A 25,846-nucleotide genomic window follows, 5' to 3' on the forward strand; every position below is an offset into this window, starting at 1 on the left:
AGGCATACACAGGCAGAGAGACATCTGGAATTGGACACCAGAGCGAACCCATTCCAGGTAGGCCTTGGTTGTCCACTATGAATGAATGAATGAATAAAATTAATGTGTACCAAGAACCAGGATACTGTATTGCTCAAAAGATTAAAGATGCAGGAGAAAGGCGTGATTAAGAAAAGGACTGGTACAGTAATAAAAGATAAAGAAGCAAATCTGACTCAAAGTGAACAAAAATACTATCCTTGATCTCATACATAGGAGTGCAAAGAACAGATGATTCCTAGAGTTTTCTCTCTCTTTGCTGCCACTTAGCCATTTTCCAAATATTTGCAACCCAGATCTGGTAGCCCTCTCGTACCCAAAGTTGAAAGATGTATTTTGGTATGAGAGATTTAAAAAAAAATTAAAACTGTTTTTTAATGACTCCAGAAGTGCTGGTTGAGAAGGCTGTTTCACTTTAGTCAATGTTACTAATGCAACAGGAGTTGTCCTTAAAGGCTCAATTAATGGTCTCTAGAAGGTCCTTTCCACTGACTTAGTTCCTGCAGTATTTCTCACTTAGCCATGGTTTGTTTAATGAAGTTCAGCTGTTATGATGTGAATATGTACCATGTTATGTATGTCATGCCAAAACATAATAGTTTGGTACAGACCACTACTAAGCCATAAATCCAATCAATCAATCAGACTTAACACAACTGATGACCAGGTTTCACACCTATTATAAATAGGAGATGCATATTCTAACCTGTTTCTAAACCTTTTTCCTCCAGTTACCTGATATATAAAAGGTAATGTAAAGCAAGGGTGATCATGAAGAAGTAACTGCACCATCTCTTGTATTTATCTTTTGAAAACATGATATTTCATATAATTTCCTGCAGCTTCAGTCTCCAGAACATTGGAAGTGCAGCCTTTCGTTCAATTTAGCCTACTTCAAAGAATTGTTAACTGTAAGTAGTGGAACCTATAGCCATACATTTAAAAGAACGTGGAATGTTTAGAATCCATACAATTAAGTTCCAAAGCTTTCTTATTTATATACATGTAGGCTTCCCAAAACTAATTTAAACTATTTAAAATTGTTCATGTTTCACAGTTTGGCCATATGGCAGGAACTGTCATGAAGATTTATATGATAGAACCTGAAGGCCCCATGCTTTTAATGTGTAAAAATAATTATTTCCTGAAAGCATAATAATGTTAATGCATTCCGCAAGCAATAAATATTAATTTGGTCTGTTGACTTACCTCTAATTAAAAATCCGCTTTATCCACAGTTTAAACAAGAATGGTTATCACTTGTCACAGTCCTAGGAACAGTGGACACAATCCATAGGCTGTCATCACTGATGATGTGAGAAATGAGTTATTCTTTTAAAATGGGATATTTTCTGCTCCTGACAAACTGCTGGTAAGGTTATTTATTAAATTCATTCATCATTTTCAATTCTCCAACTTTACTGAGAAAGCTAGCAAGGCTGTTTCATAATTATTCTTCAGAAATTGCAAACCTTTCTTCAGATTCCTATTTTAAATTCATTTGCAGAAAGCAAATTCTCCTTTCCAAATTCTCTTCAGCTTAAATAAGCTATCCTGCTTTTTTCCATTATGTGGAACAGAAGTATGTGCTCAAATCACAGATTTTCCCAAAAGAAGGAAAGTGGTACACCTAATTGGCCATGTTTTAAACAGTACGAGGACAGATGAATTCTCATCAATGTAAACACACACACAAAAGATAAACCCCATCTAAACTAGATGGGCCATGAAAAAAAATAACCAAAAATTTCCTTCAAAAATAGAGGGAATTTCTTTGTAGCGCCAGCTGAAGTTTTGTAATATTTTATTGATATTGGGGGACCTCGATTTACACTAGGGGCTTTCTCAAAACTTATTGAGAAGAAACAAATGATTCAAAGTCCTTCATTTTGAGAAAAAAAAAACAAGCTCAGGTTAATAGAATAAAATAATTTCCATCTTTGGAAATACATAAATTTAGTGACCAGTGAAAACAAATGTCAGTTGGAGATTATTTAAGTCTTAAATCTGATTAAAGACTTAAGCAACTTTCTGGGCCAAGATGCGTTGGAATTCCAAGGGTGTCGCAGGTACATTGTTTAAATTATATATAATCTTTTGCCACTTCTCTGAAGTCTTCGGTGTCATACAAATATTAGTGTCTACAGATATCTTTGATGAGAAGACAGAACTGAAAGGCGATTCAATCAATTTATTTATTTGGATAGATTTGATGTCTGTATCTAATCGAGTGCATTTGAATCGGTTCAGTTATTTGAAGGTGACTTAAGAGATTTGATAGATTTTCTGCAATCTTAAGCACTACTGCAGCTTTCCTTCTATATTTACATAGCTGAATGGAGATGTTGAATGGTGTGATCAGTCTTATTAGCAGCTGGCGAATGATTTTCATCACTTCTGCAAACACTATTACAGCATTAAGAGAAGAAGGTTGTCTGCTGTTTATATTTCTCCTTTTCTTTAGGGACAGATTGCTTGTTTATTGCCTGAACAAGTTTGCAGTAATGTGCTTGCTGCCAAGTAATTATGAATATGAAACATATTAGTATGATACAGAATAATACTAATACAGGTAGTCCTCAATTTACAACAGTTTGTTTAGTGATCGTTCAAAGTTACAACAGCATTGAAAAATGTGACTTATGACCATTTTTCAGAGTTACGACCTTTGCAGCATCCCCATGTTCATGTGATCAAAATTCAGATGTTTGGCAACTGGTTCATACTTATGACTGTTGCTGTGTCCCAAGGTCATGTGATCACTTTTTGCAACCTCCTGATAAGCAAAAAATCAATGGGGAAGCAAGATTTACTTAACAACCAGATTACTAATTTATCAACTGCAATGATTCACTTAACAGCTGTGGCAAGGAAGGTCATAAAATGGGGCAAAAATCACTTAACAACAGAAATGTTGGGTTCAATTGTGGTTGTAAGTTGACGGTTACCTTCTATCTCTGCCTTGAAAGATTACAGAATATTTCAAAAAAAATTAGCCCTTTGAAATCCCAGAATCTATCCAATTGAAGCAGTAATTTTCTTTAAACTGGCCATAACTGTCCTGTTACACTAATCCTATTTGGCCTTAGAATGAACACTTTCAGTGTTATCCTTTATAGATCTTTACTGAACTGAGATTCTAATACAGGGCTGTCAAACTCCTGGCCCACGGATCGGATGTGTCACGTGCTGGCCACGCCCATGCCTGTTATAGCGAAGGGGGAAAACAATCCCGATACGTCACATGATGCTACTGTGACGATGTTAGTTTGACATTCCGGCTCTAAAAATTCAAATCTGCTCCTTAGAAGTTGTAGGGCAATCTGCTGTATATAAACATGGCGCAAACCCCACACTCTTTCACATAGATGATGTTATCTAGTTGGGTAATGAAATGTCTGCAAGCAAATGACAAAACTCAGAGAGCACTCAGTTCAACTCTAAATTACATATATTGTCTTCTAATAGATTCAATTCAAATTGAATCATGCTTTTCATATTTTGAATTCAGACTAGATCTTGGCTGACAGATGCACCCCTGGTTATTATACTTTTCTCCCATATCTCTCTAAATTGATTATATAACAAAATCTATATTTTTCATATTCTTCCTGTAGATGTATTTTACCATAGCTGCTTGTTTTCCATCATGCCTTTTGCATTAAAATAATAAACTTCGAAGCTTGTATAAAAAGTAGGATATATGTATTTTAGAATAAACAATAATGTTATTCTAAAATCTGTTATCTGTTATTCACACACATTTAGTAATTATTCCTATTTTTCCACTAATTATCAAAGCTTATAAAAATAACAGCAGGGAAGTAACCTATTAAAATAGTAGTCTACATCAGAGGGAATACAATATTCATTGAATATCACGAATAACAACTTGTCTACAGAAAGGATCACTGTATTTCATTAATGAAAAGCCATTAAATTGAAATGTTTATAAGCTTTTTTGAGCATGCTGTTTATCTTTTTTGTGTTGTCCTTTAGTAAAAGATGAGAATGTTAATTTAATTTATACAAACACCAAATGTGCAATAACACAGAATAAACAGTCTTTTCACTTAACTCCTTTGCCTCACTAATGTGTCTGAATGCTTTTCTCCTTCCTCCTGCCCTGTGTATTTACGGGCACATTTGGGGGGAAACTAAACCAGCAGCAGTCCCTTGTCCACATGGCTCCATATCTATAGGCATGATACTGTAGATCTACAGATTTCTTCTACATACATGTGCTAGATGTTAATATCAGTACATTAGACGTTCTTCACAAACCGTAAGGTTTATCTTAAAATTAAACAATTACATTTTAGAATCTCATATACATATGTATTTGCATGGACAATAGAGTGGATGCAGAATATTTATAGGATTGCTGAACATACAAAAGCTTTTATGTATACATTTCTACTAAATATATCTGCTGGTAGCAACATATTTAATGCATTTTCAAATTACTAAAAACTATTTCTAAAACCTCCTGCCATTCCATAAAGTCAAACTATTCTGAAATGCTAAGAAAATACATGTTTCTACTAAAATTTAAATATTTGTAAAGTACACATCTGTACAATATTGGACAAGTACATTTAGCATAGAAAATATAAATTGTTTCAATTCTTTTAAAGTTTTTATATATAAATCATCAATTTTCTAAGCTTCCCCTGAGTATAAGCAACAAAAATATAAGACAACATTCATTGTGAATCTTTATTATCAATATTGCAACTACTCTTAATTGAATCTAATGTATTTGGTTTGAATTAATTGTCCTATAATTTCTGTTTCTAGAAAGAAACAATGTTGTGACAAACCAGAATAAATCCAAAACAGAACAGTAACATACCATTACTAATCTTCTAAATAAAATAAATGGCAAACATAAACCTGTGGTTAGCCAAGAATCAGATACATCAAGCAAAGTGCCAGATAACTAGATTCTGGAATATTTCACAGCATAGAGTTCAAAACCTATTGCTCAAATCTTTCTGGCTTTTGAACATGACTTTAAAAATAATGGCATTTGTCCTAGTTGTCCCCTCCACAGAAACAACAGCATTATAATATAGGCTGTACTTTGAGAATCAAAGAAATATACGTTTTCCTTATACTATTCTTAAAAATACAGAAGCTTTTTATCAGTTAGTGAGATAGGAAAGAATGTGTACTTTTTCTTCCTTTAAAGAGATGTTAAGGCCAAGATTATAGAATGCAGCTGATATTAATAAAGGGGAATATTTGTAACTCAGGGTTAAAATGAATTCTTGGTGCTCTCTAAGGTTGGTTGTTTTCTTGCAGATGTTTTATCACCCAAACTAGATAACATCATCAGTACTAGCATGGATGATGTTACCTCATTTGGGTAATGAAATGTCTGCAAGAAAACAGCCAGGCTCAGAGACATTATTCAATCCTGAAAAATGGGTAAAATTAAGCCATTGTCTATATAATGGCCATGTGTTTGCAATTGTTACAATATTATTTTTCTAGTTGATTTTGCATGTAAAATGGCATAATAAACTAGTATTGCTGTCTAAAAAAATTAATATTGGCCAACTTATGAAGAATGAAGGACTTTTTAATACTTCTCAAGCTTTGAATAAATCTAAAATCTCAGCTGGTATTCTTGGTCCCAGCGGAGGCAACACGATTGAGGTATACAGTTATGCATGGTGCAGATGAAGTACACAAGAAGCTATTTTCCCTTCCCCCAAATTCTAGAACCAGAAGTCACTCAATGAAACTGAGTCCTGGAAGAATCAGGATAGACAAAAGGTTTTTTTTTTTTTAATATAAAGCATAATTTGGAATTTGCTACAGTGAGATGTGCTGGCAATCCATTTGACTAGCCTCAAAAGAGTTGGACCAATTCATGGAAGTTCAGGGAATCAATGGCCATTAGCTTTGGTAGCAGCATGGCTACTCTGAGACTATCTACAAGACGACTAGTGGACTTTCTTGTGCAGTGGCTTGGCCACTGTGAAAATAGACTGCTGGACTAGATGAGCCAATAGTTTGATCCAGTGGTGAAATGTAAAATTTGTTACTACCGGGTCTGTGGGCATGGCTTGGTGGGGATGGTAATGTGACTCGGTGGGCATGGCCAATTTTTTTTTTTACTTTTAAAAGCATTTTTTTTACAACCTCTTCAGACGAAGAGGTTGTAGAAAAAATGCTTTTAAAAGGCTCTGACGATCCCAGCTGAGCTCCGCGATTATTAGAGGCCTTTTTTTTTTTTTTACTTTTAAAAGCATTTTTTCGGCCGAAGAAAAAATGCTTTTAAAAGTAAAAAAAAAAAAAAAAGTCTCTGATGATCACGCGGCTCAACTGGGCATGGGGGGGCAGGGATTTTTGCTACTTCTCCGAACCACCCGCCGCCATTGCTACCGGATCGGGCGATCCAGTCCAAACCAGGAGCATTTCACCCCTGGTTTGATCTAGCAGGGCACTGCCTTATGTTCTTATGTACCCTTCAAGTTCTTATCTCCTGTCCTGCTCTTTCTTGTTGTACCAGTAGGTTTCAATAAATACAGAATTTTAAGTTATGAGGAGGAATATTTTAAAAGAGTTACCATAACCCTTCAAGCGCTTATCTGTCAATACCTGGGATTATCAACACTAGACCTTTCTAGAATAGCAGAATTTTATTGTTATGTGATAACCTCTTAAAAAATACAGGTCTATTGCTTAGATTCAAAATCTGAGATGAAAAACGTGCTCGCAATTCCTGTTATAAATCTCAAACTCTTCTGATACAAGTAAGACTGTGATTTATGGGATTCCTAGATAGTTTTCCATGTTCCCGAGGTTAGTCTGATATGTTGGAGCAAAGGAAAGGAGACTGATTGATTTGTTTGTATATATGTGAGTTTTAGAGTTTTTATATACAGTAGTTGGTGCCTTTATTTCAGTTCACTGGAGTGGCATCAGTTTAAGAGTACTTGGAAACTCTCCATTTCTTTTTGACTAGGGGAACCCCTTCCCCCAATATTTGCCCTTTAAGAAATAATTCCTTTCCCATAACATTTCCACCGGTCTTAAAATATATAGTGCCCCATCCATCAGGATACTGTAGCTGCCTTCTGTGCTATTTAAATAATGGAACATTTTTATGCTACATAAATTTCAACATTTAAAGTGATCGATGCACTTTTTGAATTCTAAATAGTAATATTTATGTCTATTGTTGTACATCCAAAAGCAACAGTTTATGATAGAAAGGAAGGAAGTGCCAAGTCTTCTTTCAGGTTGTTCAATTTTTTTTGTCACATGGGTCATCTACTGTAAATCTGTAGGCCAAACGTATGCATTGTAATTATGCACAAATGAACCAATGTTTTTTTGAAAAGATGGCTTGCTTGTTGCTCTTCTCTATGATAAAATAGCTTGCATAATTCATGATGACAAGGAGATCCTAATAAGCAGGAAGAAAAGCTCTATGCAAATGTTGTTTTTGAAAACACAATAAAGAAAGTACAGTTACAAGAAGTTGTATCAAATGATGATTCATATCTGCCCCTATTCTCCCAAAGTAATAAGATGAGCAGAACAAGTCAACAGAAGTGAATCATAATACACAATCTATGTGTACAATCTGCTGGTTCTAAACAGTGTGAAGAGTCCCACTAGATTGTCTGCTAAGAAAGAAAATGATTTTTATTTTAAAAGTTGCCTTTTTGAGAGTCTTTCACATGATACCATCATAGTACGTTTCACCATTTAATGGTGGCAACAAGACAAAATTATGTCATTCTGTAGTAAGAGGTATATTGTCTTTAATTTTATTGTTGTCTTGAATTGTTCTGAAAATGGTCTGCAGATTTTTTTTTTGGTGTGTTAGGTGCTGATACATGATAGAAATTTGGTAGCCGAATATCGTATCGAAATCTTTTCCCTTGGCTCACTCTGTCGTTCAATGCATAGAGTTTATCAGCAATATCATTTCCAATCAGGATTGAAAACAGACGTGAGATGAATCGGTGTTTTGCAAAGAGTAAATACAATTTTTTTCTCCTCCATGCCACATAATGACAATCTGTTTCGGCCGTAAGGGTTACCTGAAAGACATATTCCCAAGTATGGGGAAGGGGGAAAAGAGAAATAGATATTTTTATCATTGTGCTTAAAAAACCAAAATTAAAAACAAAACAAAAATAAGACTCTTCCTTTTCTTTTACTGTACTCTTATCAATCAAAATTGCAAAATGGTTTATTCCTGACTTTCATTCTAACTCTTCTCCATTTACTAGCATTCTCTGCTACAAATATATTTCTCTTACTAGATAGGTTATCGAAGTACAAAAGCTATCTATCTTTATTGTATTTCTTTTTCAAAGACAAGTTATCCAGAGGAAGTATATCCTTAATTTGGGCATTCTATTAAAAGAACAGTACTTCTGGTAAACACAGAATTCATGCTGAATTTTACAGACACCTCTTCTCCTCAAACGAGCCATTAAAATGAAGGTTTATTGTGTTTGTTCTACTCACAGTGCTACCAGAGGACAAGCCTCTGACACAAGGAGCTAAAAATCCAAAACATGAAAACAAAAGAGAAAGGGAAAGGAAATGCAAGCAAGGAAGAAAAGAAAAAACATGCATTTTTTCCAGTTTCATGTACATGGATTTAGTTACTTGATCAAGCATTATAGAAATTCCATATCATCATATACAGAAAATTATCAGCAAAATACTCCCTAGGTACTGAAAAAAATGTTCATTGTTTAGATTTTTATTCCATGCTTTGTTTTTTTCCATTGGTAAACATTCTAAATTTTCCTTGGCTCCCTTACTTTTGCCTCATGTCCAGTAACAAGTGCTGTCAGTGGACATTTCCCACCCTTGGAACTAAGGCTGAGTGCCAAAGTCTTCACAGACCAAGTTGTTTTTTGAGTCTGAATCTAAAGGAACATTCTCAGGAAGCTTTTCACTAAAGCATATGGTGCAACAATGGGCAGATGGGGCCATACTTAAGCAGCAAAAAGGAGTACTTGGTTCACTGACATGGAAGACTAGATATATCCCTAAAAGGATATATGGGTTTATGTGTGTTTTTATGTGTGTTTTTCTTCTAGCCAGGTTTTCCCTACGTAGCCAAGGTTTTTTTGTAGCTCCAGCTCAGTAGAATCTCATCTACTCGGTTCTGGGCTTTTTTCTTTTCTAACACCTAGCAAGCTCTCACTGCTAGGTGGGAGACCTAAATAGATCCATTTCTAGCTCGTTAGCTGTCATCAGTAGGCCACACCCATATCCTCCCTGTAATGGCACAGTATCAATTTTCTTATTTCTTCGTAGGGTTTATGTGTGTTTTTCTTCTAGCCAGGTTTTCCCTACGTAGCCAAGGTTTTTTTGTAGCTCCAGCTCAGTAGAATCTCATCTACTCGGTTCTGGGCTTTTTTCTTTTCTAACACCTAGCAAGCTCTCACTTCGTAAACCCTACGAAGAAGTAAGAAAATTGATACTGTGCCTTTACAGGGAGGATATGGGTGTGGCCTACTGATGACAGCTAACGAGCTAGAAATGGATCTATTTAGGTCTCCCACCTAGCAGTGAGAGCTTGCTAGGTGTTAGAAAAGAAAAAAGCCCAGAACCGAGTAGATGAGATTCTACTGAGCTGGAGCTACAAAAAAACCTTGGCTACGTAGGGAAAACCTGGCTAATATATATATATATATATATATATATATATATATATATATATATATTTCTATCAAGATACCTGGTCTACCCCAACATGTGGGAGGGGGCATTCTGCTCCCTTTCGCCTTTCAGCTCCAATCCAGGAGCCCTCAAGCAATCGCATTCATGACAAACCATTTTATACCAAATTTATATTTTGCTGATAAAGAAATAAAGGGAGACTAATATAGATCTATTTCAAGCTTTTTAGCTTTCATCAGCTAGCCATATCCTTACTCGGATTCGAACTTGGACTTCCTGCATGTTAGGCAGTTGAATTAACCTTCTGAGCCACAAGTTCTCCTCCCTTCATCAGCTTGAGCCAGGGGAAATGATATACCTGATAAGGTCTCCCCTTATAGTCTTATCCTATTCCCTATTGTGGATCACTATAGTTGTCTGCCAGTTAACTTAATGATCATCTTAGATGACTTCATTATACCTGTTAAATGGCACTGGAACAAAATGCTACTATTACATGACACAACACAGCTGTTAGGGAAGAGAGGTATGATCACCCATTTTAAATTTCTGTAAACATTCCTACAAATAAGAATGAAACCATGACAAAACAATGACCTGATGCTCTTAAACTCTTGGAGCCAATTCACTGTTTCGTTTTTGAATTAGACACTGCTATTCAAATCAGAGAGCCAGACTGATAAAGTGGTTAATTCACCCAGCTAGAAACACTGAATTCTGTTCCTGCCTTAGGCATGGAGCCAGCTGAGTGCCCATGGCCCAGTCACTCTCCCTCAGCCCTAGGAAGAGGGCAATCGCAAACTACTAATGAAAAGTACGGCACAAAAACTTGAGATAAATCCAGCGAGTTGACAGGAGTCAACAATGACTTGAACATGTGTGTGGACGCAGGGAGAGGGAGAGGGGGGAGAGAGAGAGAGAGAGAGAGAGAATGAGAATGAGAATGAATCAGTATGTATGATCACAATTGGGACTGGAATTCCCCAGTGCCTTCAGGAAGCAAAGTCAACTGGTTGTTAAGACATACCTCTATCCAAAGCATTCCAGGTTTGATCCCTACCAAGCCTGAGTCTCAGTTCTTACAGGTAAGGGACTGCCTCTCTTTCAACTCCTCCCAACTGCCGCCTCTTTTTCATTTCTATCGTTTTGGCTGTCCTGCACCTGCACCCTTTGGGGCAGCAAACACTCCCAGAATCGTGTGGCTTTGAAGCCACTGGCCACAGGGTGGCCAAGGGGCTGCATGGTGCACTGAAGCTGCAAGAAGTCCCTGACCCACAGCATAAAGCTTCAGCCACCAGACTGGTCCAGTGGCATGGCACAAAGCTATTGTGCTCCAAGAAGCTGCAACAGCAGGCTCGATAGCTGGGTAGCAATTGTGGTTGCCCTCGCCATCCTGACTCGAGGTCCCTGCTCCCTCAGCTATTCCAGCTGACCTTCACCATCTTCTTGCTCCTGCTGTTGATGAGGTGTGCCCGCCCTGGTCTTTTGCAAGGAAACTATGTGAGCTCATCTTCCCCAGGTCTTGTGAGGGGTCTAGGACAACTCGCCATGGCCAACTCACTGCAAGACAATTCATGTAGGTTAACTCAACGCAATAAATGACAAAATGGAAATAATGTTGAAGAAACAGTGGAATGGAATGCATAGAATTGTCCCATGGCGACTTGTCCTGGGGTGAGTTGGCCGCAGTGAGTTGGCCATAGTGAGTTGTCCCATTCTGCTTGTGAGAAAGCTGTCATATGTAACATTGGCAAGAAAGCCTTTGTGGCCAGCAGATGCGTGACAAAGGCTCAGGCCAGGCATGTTTGGTCAGCAACAGAAGCATCGAAATGGCAAATGTTGGCTAGTGTGTAGTGCAGGTGCCAAAAGGACATAGATGGGGAGGGTGGTAAATAGGTGAGGAATTGAAGCACCCCTGTGGTCCTAAGTATGAGTAAGCTAACAAGCACCCAATTTTGACTATGTGCCTGCAGGGGGGCATTTCAATGTCCATAACTTCGAACACTGGTCATAAGTCCCTTTGTTCAGTGTTGTTATAACTTCAAAAGACTGCAAACGAACGGTCCTAACTTAAAGCAGCCTTAATGCTAGAAAACTGGTTTTGCTGGCATTGCAAGCCACTCTAGATTCTGGATATTATTAATTACAAAGCTATGAGTTCTGTTGTCAGCATTAGCTGCTAATTCAAGTGGCAAGTAGAAAAGAAAATGTGTGGAAAAGCCTACCCAGAAAGTGTTTCTTTTTCAAAATTACTGAACTAATATTTTGCTTAAACTTTCACATACTTTACTCTGCTGGCATTCTCATTAATTATCCTAGTATTTGGATCCTTCTTAAAAAAAAGTGATGTCAATACAAATTCTTAGAGAGCTAATTCTTTAATCTTAAATTAGGTATTTCCGTGGTTCAGTTCTGGAAAAGGAGAGTTTTATCTGATAGATTCAAAGAAGTTCCCTACCTGAAAAATGCCATCTTCTGTGGGTCTTAATGAATCCCATTCAGGTGAATCCAGAAATTGAAGAGGGAAAATATAATGCAGAAATTCCCCATCCACCGTCACTCTAACTCTAATAAAACAGATCAATTTGTGTTAATAACTACCAGCAAAAGAAAAGGAAAATAATGCCTAGGTTTATGGTCAGGGGTGAAGAATGTAAGTGGCATTGAAGTTTTTAATGTCTTATATTGGAGGACCATCATTTTTATGCTTAATATTTTTATGCGTTTAGTAATAAAATACACATATATATTTATAGATTTTCAGTCCATACTAGCAAACACATATGAAGAGTGGCAATTTCTGACGCAAAAAACCCCCAGAAAATAATCCTAACATCTTTCTTAACATTCTTGAATCTCCTTGGCAATTATCCAGTAAGTATTCAAGAAAAGCACAAACCCAGAAAGAAACAAACAACAACAAAGGTACAAAACAGAAATCCTGGCCAAAAAAAAAAAAAAAAAGAGTACACAGTTTCAAAGACATTCATTCTGCAAGATAAGCCTGGTTTGTCGCTGCAGTGCCAGAAAGACAAAAATACCACAGAGGAATAATGAAAATGGCTAGAAAGCAGTCAAGGATTTTCTATCTGTAACGTGCTACAAGGATTATAATATATCCATTATGTAGAATTCACAGAATTTCTGAGAATAAGAAATGGGAGATTACAATAATTCAAATTCACATAATCTTGTTGAGGGTTTTTAGATATCATCCTAAATAAAATTATCAATGTTTGGCGACCAGATACCTGTATGTTGGAAATAAGTCAAATTCTTCTGTTATACTTGTGGAACTGCTAAACATTTCTATCTGACCACTATGGAAACAGATGGCTGGACTATGGATCTTTTGGAACTGTACCCAGGTCCTGTTTGTTCATACATACAGGTCACTCTAAAATGAAACTGATAAGCTCTACATAGGGTTGAGCTACATCCCATCTAACTTGAATCTATTTTGAAAATTAAGATCTTTAGCTTCTTCATCCAAACATAAACCACTTCCATTATAGGTTTCAATGTTCCCTTACCCTAGGGATGGGCAGGGTAAGGATACTTTGTAAGTCTTCAGGATTTATGACACATGAACTGACCTGTGCTTAATATTATCAGGTTCACCACTTTGATACAAAAAATGTGAAGTTGGGATATTAATTGCACTGAATAGGCAAACTAAATTATGAATACTTTTCACCACTTTTTTTTTATTTTAATGATGTAATTTGGAAAGGTGAGGTGTGTGTGTGTGTTTTTTTTTTAATCATTGTCATGGTTAAGAAATTCAGGAAAAAAAAAACCACCTTGCAGATGTATTTCAGGTCAACCAGCAGTCTATTGGTCTATCTTTTACTTTGTCGCTTTTATGAACCAATTAAAAACAAAAATTATTAATCAATTATTTGAAAAGATTCAAACCTCAGCGATCATCCAAAGATGATTCCCACTCTGATTTTGGAACAAATCAAGGGGACATGAATATAGCTTTTACATTCAACCTGCAGTTTCTCCAATGTTCCAGAACACGGATGGATGGAAGAAAGAAATGAAATTGGGATAAATGAAACATTGCTGCAATAACTGATTTGACAATGTAGCACTCTTTAATTTATTAGTCCAATTTATATGCCGCCCTTCTCCGTAGACTCAGGGCGGTTTACAATGCATTATAGCAATAGCCTGCATACTTTTTTGTATATACCTGCTTATTAGGGCCCCCCCAAGCGGTGTTGTTCTATACAAAGTTGGCTTATTGTCCTCACAATTCGGGTCCTCAATATACCTACCTTGAAAGGATGGAAGGCTGAGTCAACCTTGAGCCTGGTGAGATTCGAACTTGCACTAATTGCAGGCAGCTGGCAGCTAAGTGCTAGCACTTAACAGCACTTTAGTCCGCTGCACCACCGAGGCTCTTAATGAAATTTAGGAGATTAAAATGAATACAGCCCTCACGTGAAACATACTGAATATGTTCCAAGAATAAGCGCTGGTCTCAAAGTCCCAGATATACTTTGAGAAGAAATCCAATATTTTTGTTTTGTTTTGAAAATTATGCAAATTAAACAAAAGTTGTAACACAACACAAAACATAGCAGAAATAAGGGCTGTGGGGGAGGGGGGGCAGATACAACAATTTTTAAAGGGATTAGCCAGTGAAAAATGGTTAACACTGAATATACAATATTCTAAGTCCTAGGAAACCTATCCAAAGTTTTCACCTTCAGTTTTTTGTTTTCAGTATCCTTAAACTTTTCCAATGCTAAAGGAAAAAGCAGTTTTTCTCAAGAAGATAAATCCTGCCACAATTAATGCTTTCTCACATATCCATGGTCTGATTTGTTTTAAACCACTACAGTAGCTTATTGACCAAGGAATGTTGTTTACACTCAGTATTAAACTGTCAAAACATTAAACACACTCTTCATTTTAAACAGGTTCAAATAATGCCAAGGAGGCCAAAGATCTGGTATTCTTCAAACTTTTGTTTCTAAAGAAGGAGGGATAAACATAATACAAACCTTCCTGACAAAAGTAAGGAGAGCTTGTCAATTGGAGTTTTGCCTTGCATGGCATAACAATGTTCCTTCTCTAATGTAATAACTTCTCCACCACAGCAGAGGACAATTTTTCTAAAAACAGGCAAGGAGATCCCCAAAGGCTGGAACAAAGCATTGTAAAGCTCCTGAAATTCTTTGTCAAAAGCAACACTCCGTATTTGGTAGGTTACATAAATAAACTGTATGAAGCAGATCACAAACAGGATAAAATTCCACGAGAAAATGTCAGCTGCACAGACATCCATCCATGACCACACAGATGAGCAGAGAAAACCCAGCCCTAGCAGAAAGAAAATATAGAGCAGGCCAAAAAAGCCACTTCCGCCCATAAAGCCAACCACAAACAAAATGCTAGCTAAATGATAGATCGATCCTTCAGTTTCTGACTTCCAGTTCATGCAGATTGGGTGTGAAAATACCAAGCTGTCCCAAAAGCTTGAGTTGTCTTCCATGGCTGCAATATCAAATTATTCACTGTCTCTGTAGTTTTGCATTTTCTGTCCTGAAGAGTTGCTATAGCAAACATTCAGGCACTAGGATAGTTTGTCTCTTTAGAAATCCATATTCTTCCACATTGATTCTTGTTACTTTCACATCTTCTTTGCCTAAGAGAAAGAGAGAAATACAACATCACAAAGATGCAGGAGAAGGGGGGGGGGATAATACCAACAACATATTTGCATACTTAAAGGTACAGTATTTTCCTAATATTTCCTCACAGGTGCAGGATCAACTTTTCAGAACAACTGAATGTTGATTCGTTGGTCGTGACAGGAATTGACCAACCAGCTTGTCACCTCAGCCTGAGATCATGGGCTGAGAGAGAGAGAGACTAGCACAAAGTCACCTGAATGCCTCAGGCAGGACTATAACTCTGAGTCTCCTGGTTTCTAGCCTGGTGCCTTAACCACTAGAGCAGGGGTGTCAACTCAAGGCCTGGGGGCCAGATCTGGCCCGGGGGCTGCCCTGGAAACAGCAAAGATAACTCATGGTGTCTCTGCCAGCAAAAATGGAGCTCATGAGGGCTGTGGGTGGCCCTCCTGAGCTCCATTTTCGCTGGCAGAGGGTTGCAAGAAGCCGTTGCAGCCCAAAAACGGACCTTGGGAGCCCGTTTTCGCTGGCAGAGTGCTTGGGCCACCACTGGCCCCCCGAGGTCAAACACAACCCTGATGTGGCCCTCAATGAAATCGAGTTTGACACCCCTGCATTAGACCAAACTAGCTCTTAAATGCTTGCTTAAAGTGAAAGATTTAAATCCAGGTTTTTAATATTCACAGGAATGCTTCTTGTATGCAGTTTTCTATTCAGAATAACCGTTAATGGAAAAGGGGATGGACACTATTTTTTTTCTTAATGTTCACCTCCTTCTAGAGCTACAGCACAATATCCCCTACTGTTCCAATTATCTAAAAAAGATTTTGACGAGCATAGAAGATTGCAAGGAAAAGAGGAACTGATAAGTACTGTGGCATCTCAACACAGAGAATCTTTCGTTAAATCAGGGCCTCTTATATACCAAAATAACACCTCATTCTAGGTGACCATTTGTAGATCTAACCTCCTATTTTCAAGGACTAAGCAAATTAGAGTTTAATAGCAATTTAATTCATATTTATATTATTACGTTCATGCTTCTAATATTTTCACAGTTCTGCCCTAAATATGATTACCCGTAAGTAAGGCGTGTCAAGCTGAATCACTCTTTCAAATGAACAGTCATGGATGTGAATATAAATGCAAAGTGTTCAGAATGTAGTACTATATCTAAATGAATTATGCAGACTGCTGTTCTATAGTTTTATGCTTACATCCGTCTAATTGAATAGCAAAATATTTTTTGAAACTGAGTAGAATTTCAGCAGTTAAACTGATATTGCAGTTTAACATTCAAAATAATACAACTGCCATAATTATAAATAAACTAATAAGTACGTCATTTTTAAAATAAACCTAGCTTTCCTGAATCTCAGCTTTATGTATATCTGATGATCCCTATATGTATTTTTTTTGTTTTAAAAATGATACAATTTAGAATTTGCCACCACATGTCATGCGGATCTTAATTAGGGACAAGTTCAATACTAGATATCTCAGTTTCTTCAAATTATTACAATAAGAAAATACAATTCTGAACTACAATGAAAACAGAGACCAGAAACAATAAAAGAGCAGAGCATGTTCTCTTCCTCACAAGAACTAGACAAGCCACTAAGGTCTTTCTGGATGTTACTTTTATTTATTTATTTATTTATTTACATCAAAATCAGTATTTTATACAAAGAAGAGATAAATTTCTAGCTTGCAATGACAAGAGTGGAATTAGAAAAGTCTACAGGATATGGAGCTAAGAGCTGGAGTGAGATTATTTGGCAAAGTGCTTCCTAAAACATCTGATCAATCAGTAACCATTTGGTTAGTAAACATTCTAGAATATTTTAGGTAGGAAAAGTATACCGAGTATGGCTTCTGAAATAGTTTACAACTCTACAATACCGTGTTTTCCTGAAAATAAGACCCTGTCTTATATTTTTTTGAAGCTCAAAATAAGCGCTTGGATTTATTTTCGAGGTCTTATTATTTTGGGGCACGTGGAGCAAGACAGAGCTCCTCTTGCCATCTTACCTGATTTCCAGCTCTATCTCCCTAACCCTAACCAGAGAAAATGGTGGGGACCAGCTATGCATACATTTAAATATTTCGGGGAGGTTTTATTTTCGGGGGGGGGGAAGGCTTATTTTAGTGCATGCTCTCCAAAACCTGATTTGGCTTGTTATATGAAGAGTTCTTATTTTTTGGGAAACAGGGTAGGAATGCCACTCTGAGTCATGTGACCAGAAGGAAGGGTGGTTAGAATGCAGGAGGGAGCAACATTCTAAGCTATTGCCCACTCTGTCTTCCACGGAGATAAACTGGTTTTTTTGAAAATGTTTTTCTCCAATGCTCCTAGAATGATTTTCTCCTAGCTCTTAAAATCTGACCCATTTTAAAACTCATTTTCCATTTATTGGCTTCTGCCGTGCCAAATTTTTTGTTCTTGTGCCAAGTTTTGGGGAAATTACCCTGCAGATAGATTCTTCTGAGTTCTTTACATAATGTGAATAAAAAAAAGTTGGTTTTCTAACTTTCTGCATAGATTATTTATCTAGACAAGGACAGAATTATGCATTTTTGAAACTGATAATCAGGTCCTCAACCAGATTGACAGCAGAGTAGAGGAACTCAGCTTGATTTTCACTGAGTGCTAATCATTCTTGCATTCTTATGTATAATAGAGCTTTGTTATGTGATAATAAAATGTAAAATAATGAAATACATCATACTGAAAAGGTTAGTACATAATAAGATAAATTACACTAGCTTTTAAAACTTCTCTGTTATATAAATGAAATGAAATAAAATCAGCTGGGACAAATCTCTCCAAAGTAACTTTCAAGTCAAAACAATAATTGAGTACTATAGAGCACTGCAAATGAACAATTCCTCTCCACACACACACACACACACCCCATGTGAAATGTTTATTTGTTCTTTCAGAATGTATTTCCTAGAAATAATTGTTGAATTGCCAGGTTTTATCCTTATGCTATGAAAAATGAAACAACCCACTAGCTTATTGTATCTCAATTCTGACAGCAAAAAAGTTATAGGCAAAATGACACAGGGCACAGTAGGGAAGAAAATTTAATGCCCCAGAATGAGAGCAGATCTGAATGTCTCTTTATTTTTTGCATTAAAAAAAAACTTTTAGTTAATGCATGTCATTGGTACCCCCATGCGGCTTATTTTCTGACAGCTACTCAATATGGCGATCCAAATGCTGAGAGGTTTCAGCACTTCAGAGATGTTATCACTAAAGTTCACAGAAACAGACATTCAAAGAACATGGAAAATGTCAAATTCACATTTCTCAGGTGATGGGCTTAGATTCTATTAGTAGTTTCTCAAAGCAATAGTTAAAGGTAAGATTTGAGAAAGTGTTAGCATCCCTGTGCAGTATAAATCCCTGTACAATAAAAAAGTTTAGTCCCATCTGATTGTGCATGTCAGTTCAATTGATAAAAGGTATTATCAGTGAATGTTTTTAACACTTATTTATTTTTTTACTTTTATTCGTTTAATTCCTTGACAAAAGATCTTCACTGTGAACCTCATTATGAATAAAATCTTTCTCTTGGACATATTAAGAGCTGTTTTATTTTTCTTTTAATAAATAATGACACAGAAGCAGGTGGAAATGCTGTACCAAATTAAAAAATAAGATATTTAATATGAAGACAACATACAAAATGAAAAATAAAATCATTTTAAAGGGTGAATATAAAAAGCAAATCTATCAACATTGTTTCAACTACCCAATAGAATATTATAAAATATACATAACAAAAATTTGCCCAACCAAGAACAAACAACCTGTAACCCTCAAATCTCTCTTTCATAGCACTCAGAACTCTCTCTGACCCATAAATACTGAAAAATTAGGCCATGTTGTCCTATCATTTTGAGGTAGGCCCTAAAATAGGCAGATCAAATTTAAAAACAGAGATGAACCTCAAACTTCCCCCAAAATCCCAACCCAACTCACACTATGGACCACAACTTCTCAAAATGCCATGTTACTATGTTAAGTGTAGCCTTTGACTATGAAAAGGTTGCTACTTCTACTTTAGAATAAGAAATACAACTGGAGTTACTACTGTAGCACCATTAAGAATCCCTCTCTGAGAAGATGGGCAGTTCGGAGATGTGAAGTATAATAAAATATAAAGAAATAAACCAGAGTGTTACATCACCTTGTCGGAGCCCTGTCATGTCATGGTCAAATGAGGAACCCTCGTATACTGGATATCTATCTATCTATCTATCTATCTATCTATCTATCTATCTATCTATCCATCCATCATCTATCCATCTACCTACCTACCTACCGATAGCACCAAATCCAACAGAAAAGGGAGATTTTTTGGGGGGAACAATATCCCACTAAAAACATGCAAAATTCATTTTAATCTGGAGGAAGGCATGGGTAAGAGAGAGAGTATTAGAATTTTTGGATGAAGGCTGTTCCAGAGATCAGGTACCAGAACAGAGAAGGCACATATCCTGTGTATAATGTAAGGGACTTGGACTCTGTCTCATATTGCAGCATAGGCAGAAACATCAGGAGAAAGATCATCCTCCAAAGAGTAAGGTCCCATGCTACTAGTGTTGTCTGCATAGCAGAGGTACTATATTTGCATACCATGGTACACACCCGTGGTAGGGGTAACAGCTTATGATACTATATTTTGGATCAGGAGACACTTCTAAGGTTTCTTCCATGGCTGTTCTATGTAAAACACACTGCTGTAGTCCAGATATGAGGTGGCCAAGCCATACCTAAGAACTGTCCTGCTTGTGTCATTCCAAGACACCTGGTCAGCAATTGTAGGAAAGATATGAGGGACCTGACTGGACTCTGGTCTGATGCAATATAGCTTTTCTTCTGTACTTAAATTCTCAATCTTTGGAAGTTGAGGTACAATATATTAAGCTAGTAGAAATAGAACAATTTATATAGTAATCAATAATGGAATGTAGGTGAAATTAATTTTCAATGGGTATTCAAAGATAAGCAGAACATCTGACCTAGACTGTATTGTTGCTTCTCAATTTAGGAAAATCTCCAAGTACTCTTTTTTGTTAAAGAGACGTTCCATAGGTTATGCAAGACTTAAACAAACCTTACTTTATACAAATATTTCCATAAGCCATATTAAAAATTTGCAAGGTGGGTAAAATTTTGCATTAAGCACATAATCCAAAGAAATACAGTGAATGGATACATGTTTTAAACTGTGTATGTAAGAGGGGAGGCATTTCCCACAGGTCTTCCTCTTACTTATGCTAAACCATAGATACTAGACAGATATCTGTGCATTATCTCATATTTTCGGTGTTATTTTACTCTTATTTTTATTCCAATTGGGAGGGTAGCAGTGGTGGGTTGCTCCCGGTTCAGTCCGGTTCTTTAGAACCAGTAGTAAAAGAGGCGAGAGGCTCCACCCACCCACCTGCACATCATAATTGACGATCTGCACATGCGCACACACTCCCATTGCGAACCGGTAGTAAAGGTAAGAAGAACCCACCCCTGGAGGGTAGTAATTCCAATTCCAATGTCTGCAAAAACCAGATTATTCAAAGATTTCTAGAAAGGAAAAGTTATTTAACTGTTTAACTGTGCAAAGTTCCTATCCTGTGAACAAGTGGGAAAAAAAATCTGCTTATGAAATTACAAATATTTTGTCTCCTGGTCAGTTTGTAATGCGTATACACTTTACTTAACAATTTTCTTTTCAGGGTCTTTGCTATATCTAGAAAGATCCCATCATGAAGAACCAGTCTAGAAATGTTCAACTGCAATCCCTATACTGCAATCTATACTGTAGCAGAACATAATGTGAAGAAGGACATTACAGGACTGTAAATTTAACATAATCTGGATCTAAAATATACTGCTCAAAAAAATAAAGGGAACACAAGCAGAAGACATCCGAGATCTGAATGAATGAAACAGCCTTATTAAATACTTTGTTCTTTACATACAGTAGTTTATACACTGCTCAAACAACTAAAGGGAACACAAAACTACTGTATGTAACAAAGTATTTAATAAGGCTATTTCATTCATTCAGATCTCGGATGTCTTCTGCTTGTGTTCCCTTTATTTTTTTGAGCAGTGTATATTACTTACTATGTTACTTATTGGCATCAGGAGGTCAAACTAGGCCTTTGAGGAAAAATACAGTATAATGCTCTGTAATACCAAAAGGAAATATTTAAAAGGCAGATTAATTGGTAGGTTGGTTTAACCCTACTAGCAGATGGGAAAAAATGAAAATTCACATTTATGAAGTGTCTTCTCACCCAATCTGGATTCTAATGCTAGATTGTATACAGAAAAAAAAAAAGCACTTGACAGGATTTGAAAGAAAGAGTCAGTAAGTCATATTTATTCCAACAGACCTTTTTAAATCCCCTCTTTTTATCATAGCAACTGTCAGATTTGCCCTTCATATTAACCAAGTTAATGCATAGTTTTAATATTTATTATTTATTAAATCCCTACCTTCCTTCTTTTCTTGGGAGGCAGATAAGGCAGCTAGCAATTAGTTAACCCTTGTTTTTCCATACATGTATATACATGCATAAATACAAATCTGTAAAACAAACTAAAATTATTAATGAAAGTCACATGAGGTGATAGCACCAAGGAGACCTCAGCTAATCTTAGAAAAACTTAAGCAGGGTCATAACTAGATAGTGCTTGGCTAGGTTTCTAGAAATGATTTCTCCAAATCAGATGTAAGTAGGGATGAAAGAGGCCTATTTGAAGCTGAAATATTCAATTCACAAAATTGAACCCTATCAAAATGGCATGTTACCAACAGAAATGAACCATCCAGGGTTCTACTATTCCCAGATCAGTGAACTGACTATGCATAGTTACTGGTAGAAGCCAAAATTGGCTAACTTCTGCCATCTTCTGAAGCAAAGCTAGTTTACATGGTCTTACTATGTATCTAATTGTCAGATGCAAATAACCAGGAACATTCATTGAATTCAAAGAGTTTATTATTGCTACAATAATAGAATACACTAGAATCTAGCCAACTAATGGTTAAAGCTCAATTGGCACTAGATAAAGGGCAACAGAATTCTGGACTTGGGTCTCTTGTGGCAATGCAATGATTCCAAACTAATGACATGTTTAACCCTGCCTTCCAGCTCAGCATGTCCTTCCAAATTAATGTACGAAAGAACAGTAATGAAAATAACATGATTTACGGGGCTTATGTTATTTTTGTGTGTGCCTTAGACTCAGTGTTGATTACTGGACAAGTCCTTTTAATTTTCTTGGCAACTGGCTTGCCATTGCCTTCTTCCTACGGCTCAAAATGAATGACAGGCCGATGGTCATCCTGCTGGCTTTGTGCTACATGGTCTCCCAATTTCTAGCCTAGCGCCTTAACCATTACACCAGTTTGACTTTCACAAGGATTATCAGTTTTCCCATATGATCTATTCCTGGATAATCAAATTTTACACATCTTTATTGACTATGGTGAAATGCTTGGATGGAAATCCACTTGGAAATCCCAGGGCTATTGGCCAGATCAGGAAATGAAAAAAAAGCATCCCAGGAGGCAATGGCAGATGACTTTCATAATACTGCCAAGAAAACTCCATTTATATATCAGTGGGACCTGCATGAAGCTCTGGTAAACATTCAGTAGCCAAAATATGCAAAAAATTGGAAGATTGAAAGGGAAGAAATACGTTTTCAGAGAATTGTACATGTCCTCAAAACCCAGTGCCAAAGCAGAAAGGTTTCCTTGCAAAGACAATTAAATCTCTAAATATGACATTATCCACTCCACCTCCCGAGTCTAGTCTGGTGCTAGACCAAAAAGCCAGGTCAATTGTACTGGTGGAATCAACTCCACTAAGTCTATTCCATCAAAATATCAACAAATACATACCTTGTTGGCCCTCTCATTTTTAATTAATAATGGATGAAAACAATCTTATTAAAGACTGACATGGTATTTAAACATAGAACCACAAGACCAGAAGATAGCACCCCTCCTGTTTTTACCCAAGTTACCTCATATCTAATGAGCAAATTGTTAAGAATCATGGGATTCCAGATTTTAAGCTGGTTCTAAAATTAAATATTTACAAGAGTTATTGCATAGAATGAGTGATGCAATTATCAAAGAACAGTTCATTTTGAAAAATATCTCTCAGGGCAAATTGTCTATGTTCCGTTTCTTAAATTTGCCAACTATGTTTCCTTTTTTTAAACCTGGAGTCTTCACAGTGATACCCCTGAAATTTGTAAAGAGAAAAGTAAACAAAGTAGTAAAATACAGATTTTAGACCAAAAGATTATTAAACAGAAACTTTAAAGCACATAGAGAGAGACCATGAGATGTGATTCAAAGACCAAGTTGGATGCCCTGTTTAAAACTTCTCCTTTGAACAGACTAAAAGGAGATGATTCTGTGTTAACTCAAATATTAATAACATGTTTATGAATCTGAACTACTTTTCCCCTATAAGGTAAAGATGTCTTCTGGTGAAGCTCCTCCACTGGTGACTGGTTTTCTTGAGAACAATACCTAAGAAGTTTGGCATTGCCTTTTTCTGGAATGGTGTTAGTTTCCTAGTAAGCTAATAGTTCTGGAAATTCTTGGTGGTCTCCCATCCAAAAACAAAACAAAAACACACCACATGTATACATCAACACACACATGTGTATACATGTGTGTGTGTATATATACACACACACACATAAACACACACACACACACAGTCATTGACTTTTCAAGATTAGTCAAGGCCAGCTAACCTATATAAACGCTTCTTTTAGAAAACTATTAAAATTATGTTTATTACCTACTCTGTGCATTAAAAAAAAAGCCCAGCCACTAAGATTCACTCGTTTGTTCGGTTTCATGCCACAGTTCCGTTTCTTTCCTTGTACCACCAAGCTCTTTCTATCTCTCTCAACAGACGGAAGGAACCGCGAGCAATTTCCTACTACCCCAGTCTCATTCCTGCGCCGTGGCAGCAGAGGACCGGGGAAATTGGTGCACGGGCTATTCGGGGCGGTTTTCCAAGTGGCTCGAAGAAAAAAAACCGAAGCGGCGGAACAGAAAAGATGTGGGGCGCGGGAGGCACATCGCCCCTCGCCTTCGGTCCCGGACCAAGCCTGTCACCCCGAGTTTTTTGTTTTTTTTTTCTTTTTCCTCACCATGAAATACATCGCATCGAGCCGTCGGGCTTATCCTTGCAAAGTTTAAGAAGGAGGGGGCTTCTAAAGAGGCTCGCGCCTCGGCCGCCTTCTGAAGCACGAAGCTGAGCAGGGTCCCCGGAGAGAGAAAAGGGGCAACTCAGCAGTGACGGCGCGCTCCCCCACTGAAGTTAATTCTGCACGACAGCCCCGAAAGAAAAATAAGAAGAGCCACACGGCTTTTCCCCACCCCCGCTCCTCTTACCTTCGCCAGCCTCCCTTGCGCGAAGTTTGCCAGCCCGAATACCGGGGAGGCGCTGTAGTCTCCCCGCCTCCGCAGCTTTTCCTAAAAATAGGGAGCAAGGCAACTGCGGGCGGCGTCAGCTTCGGGGTCAACGGCGCGGCACAGGCGGGGTGGAGAAGGGCGACCCCCAGCGCGCAGGCGCCCCCTAGCAACTCTGGCCGCCGTTGCCCTCAAGGCCGCAAAGTTGGGCGGTTCTGAGCCCGGGGATGGTGGTGGTGCGAGCGCCCGCAAAGCTGTGCCTGAGGCGCGGTCCCGGGGGGGCGGGGGGTACAGCGAGCCCGCCGCTGAAGCGTTTGCTGCTTCGCTGCCCCGGCTTTTAAACTCAGAATATTTGTATTTGTGGCAGGTATTGCCTTGCAGCCGCACACAGCCCCTTTCGCGCCGGTGTCTAGCGCCCCCGAATTACATTTAATCCAGCAGCTGCTCCTGCTCATTATTGTGGAAACGAAATGGCTGCAAACTCAAGAGGGGAGGAGGTTGCGGCCGCTGGGGTTTATCTGAGCTTGGGAAGGATCCGGGGCTTCCCTTGGAGTCTTTTCACTCGGGGCCTCGAAGGCTATTTTTGGGTCCGGATTCTGCTTTGGGATGTATGTGGAAAATGCGGGGCGAGAATAACTTTAGGCATGTGCAGAATGCTGCTGTATTTATTGCCGTGTTTTAGTTCCTTGCTGCGCGTAGTCAGGCATACTTGGAGCAGCAGATTAATTTAGCTGTATTAAATAAATATGTTTATTTAAGTAGGCATAATAACCTTGGCAAACATTTGGAATCGCCCTTCCTTTTTCCTAATTTAAAGAAAGCCAAACTCTTCTTTTTTTCTCTCTCTGCTCCTCAAGTTCCCGTTCACTTTAAACGCATCATTCTCTTCCAGTAGACATTTTTTTATTTTGCTTTTGAAAAGCATTTTTATTTTACAAACAAACAAAAATCCCTTTGCCGTTTGAAAACACCTCCCCCCCCCCAATGGCTTGGGAAATCTGATTTTGGAGACAGAAAGCT

General features: G+C 37.6%; 1 protein-coding gene across 1 annotated transcript; it reads right to left on the reverse strand.

The window, feature by feature from the left end:
• Nucleotides 1-7,721: 7,721 nt before the first annotated feature.
• On the reverse strand, nucleotides 7,722-25,251 carry POPDC3 (popeye domain cAMP effector 3). Its single transcript, XM_034409084.3, is given in 5 exon segments — nucleotides 7,722-7,864; nucleotides 7,866-8,105; nucleotides 12,167-12,275; nucleotides 14,727-15,370; nucleotides 24,809-25,251. Coding segments are annotated over 4 exon segments (909 nt in total). The 5' UTR covers nucleotides 15,218-15,370; nucleotides 24,809-25,251; the 3' UTR covers nucleotides 7,722-7,795.
• Between the last annotated feature and the right edge of the window lie 595 nt (nucleotides 25,252-25,846).

Source organism: Pantherophis guttatus, chromosome 1 (assembly GCF_059756535.1).
Source record: "Pantherophis guttatus breed Tessera chromosome 1, ASM5975653v1, whole genome shotgun sequence".
NCBI lineage: Eukaryota > Metazoa > Chordata > Lepidosauria > Squamata > Colubridae > Pantherophis > Pantherophis guttatus.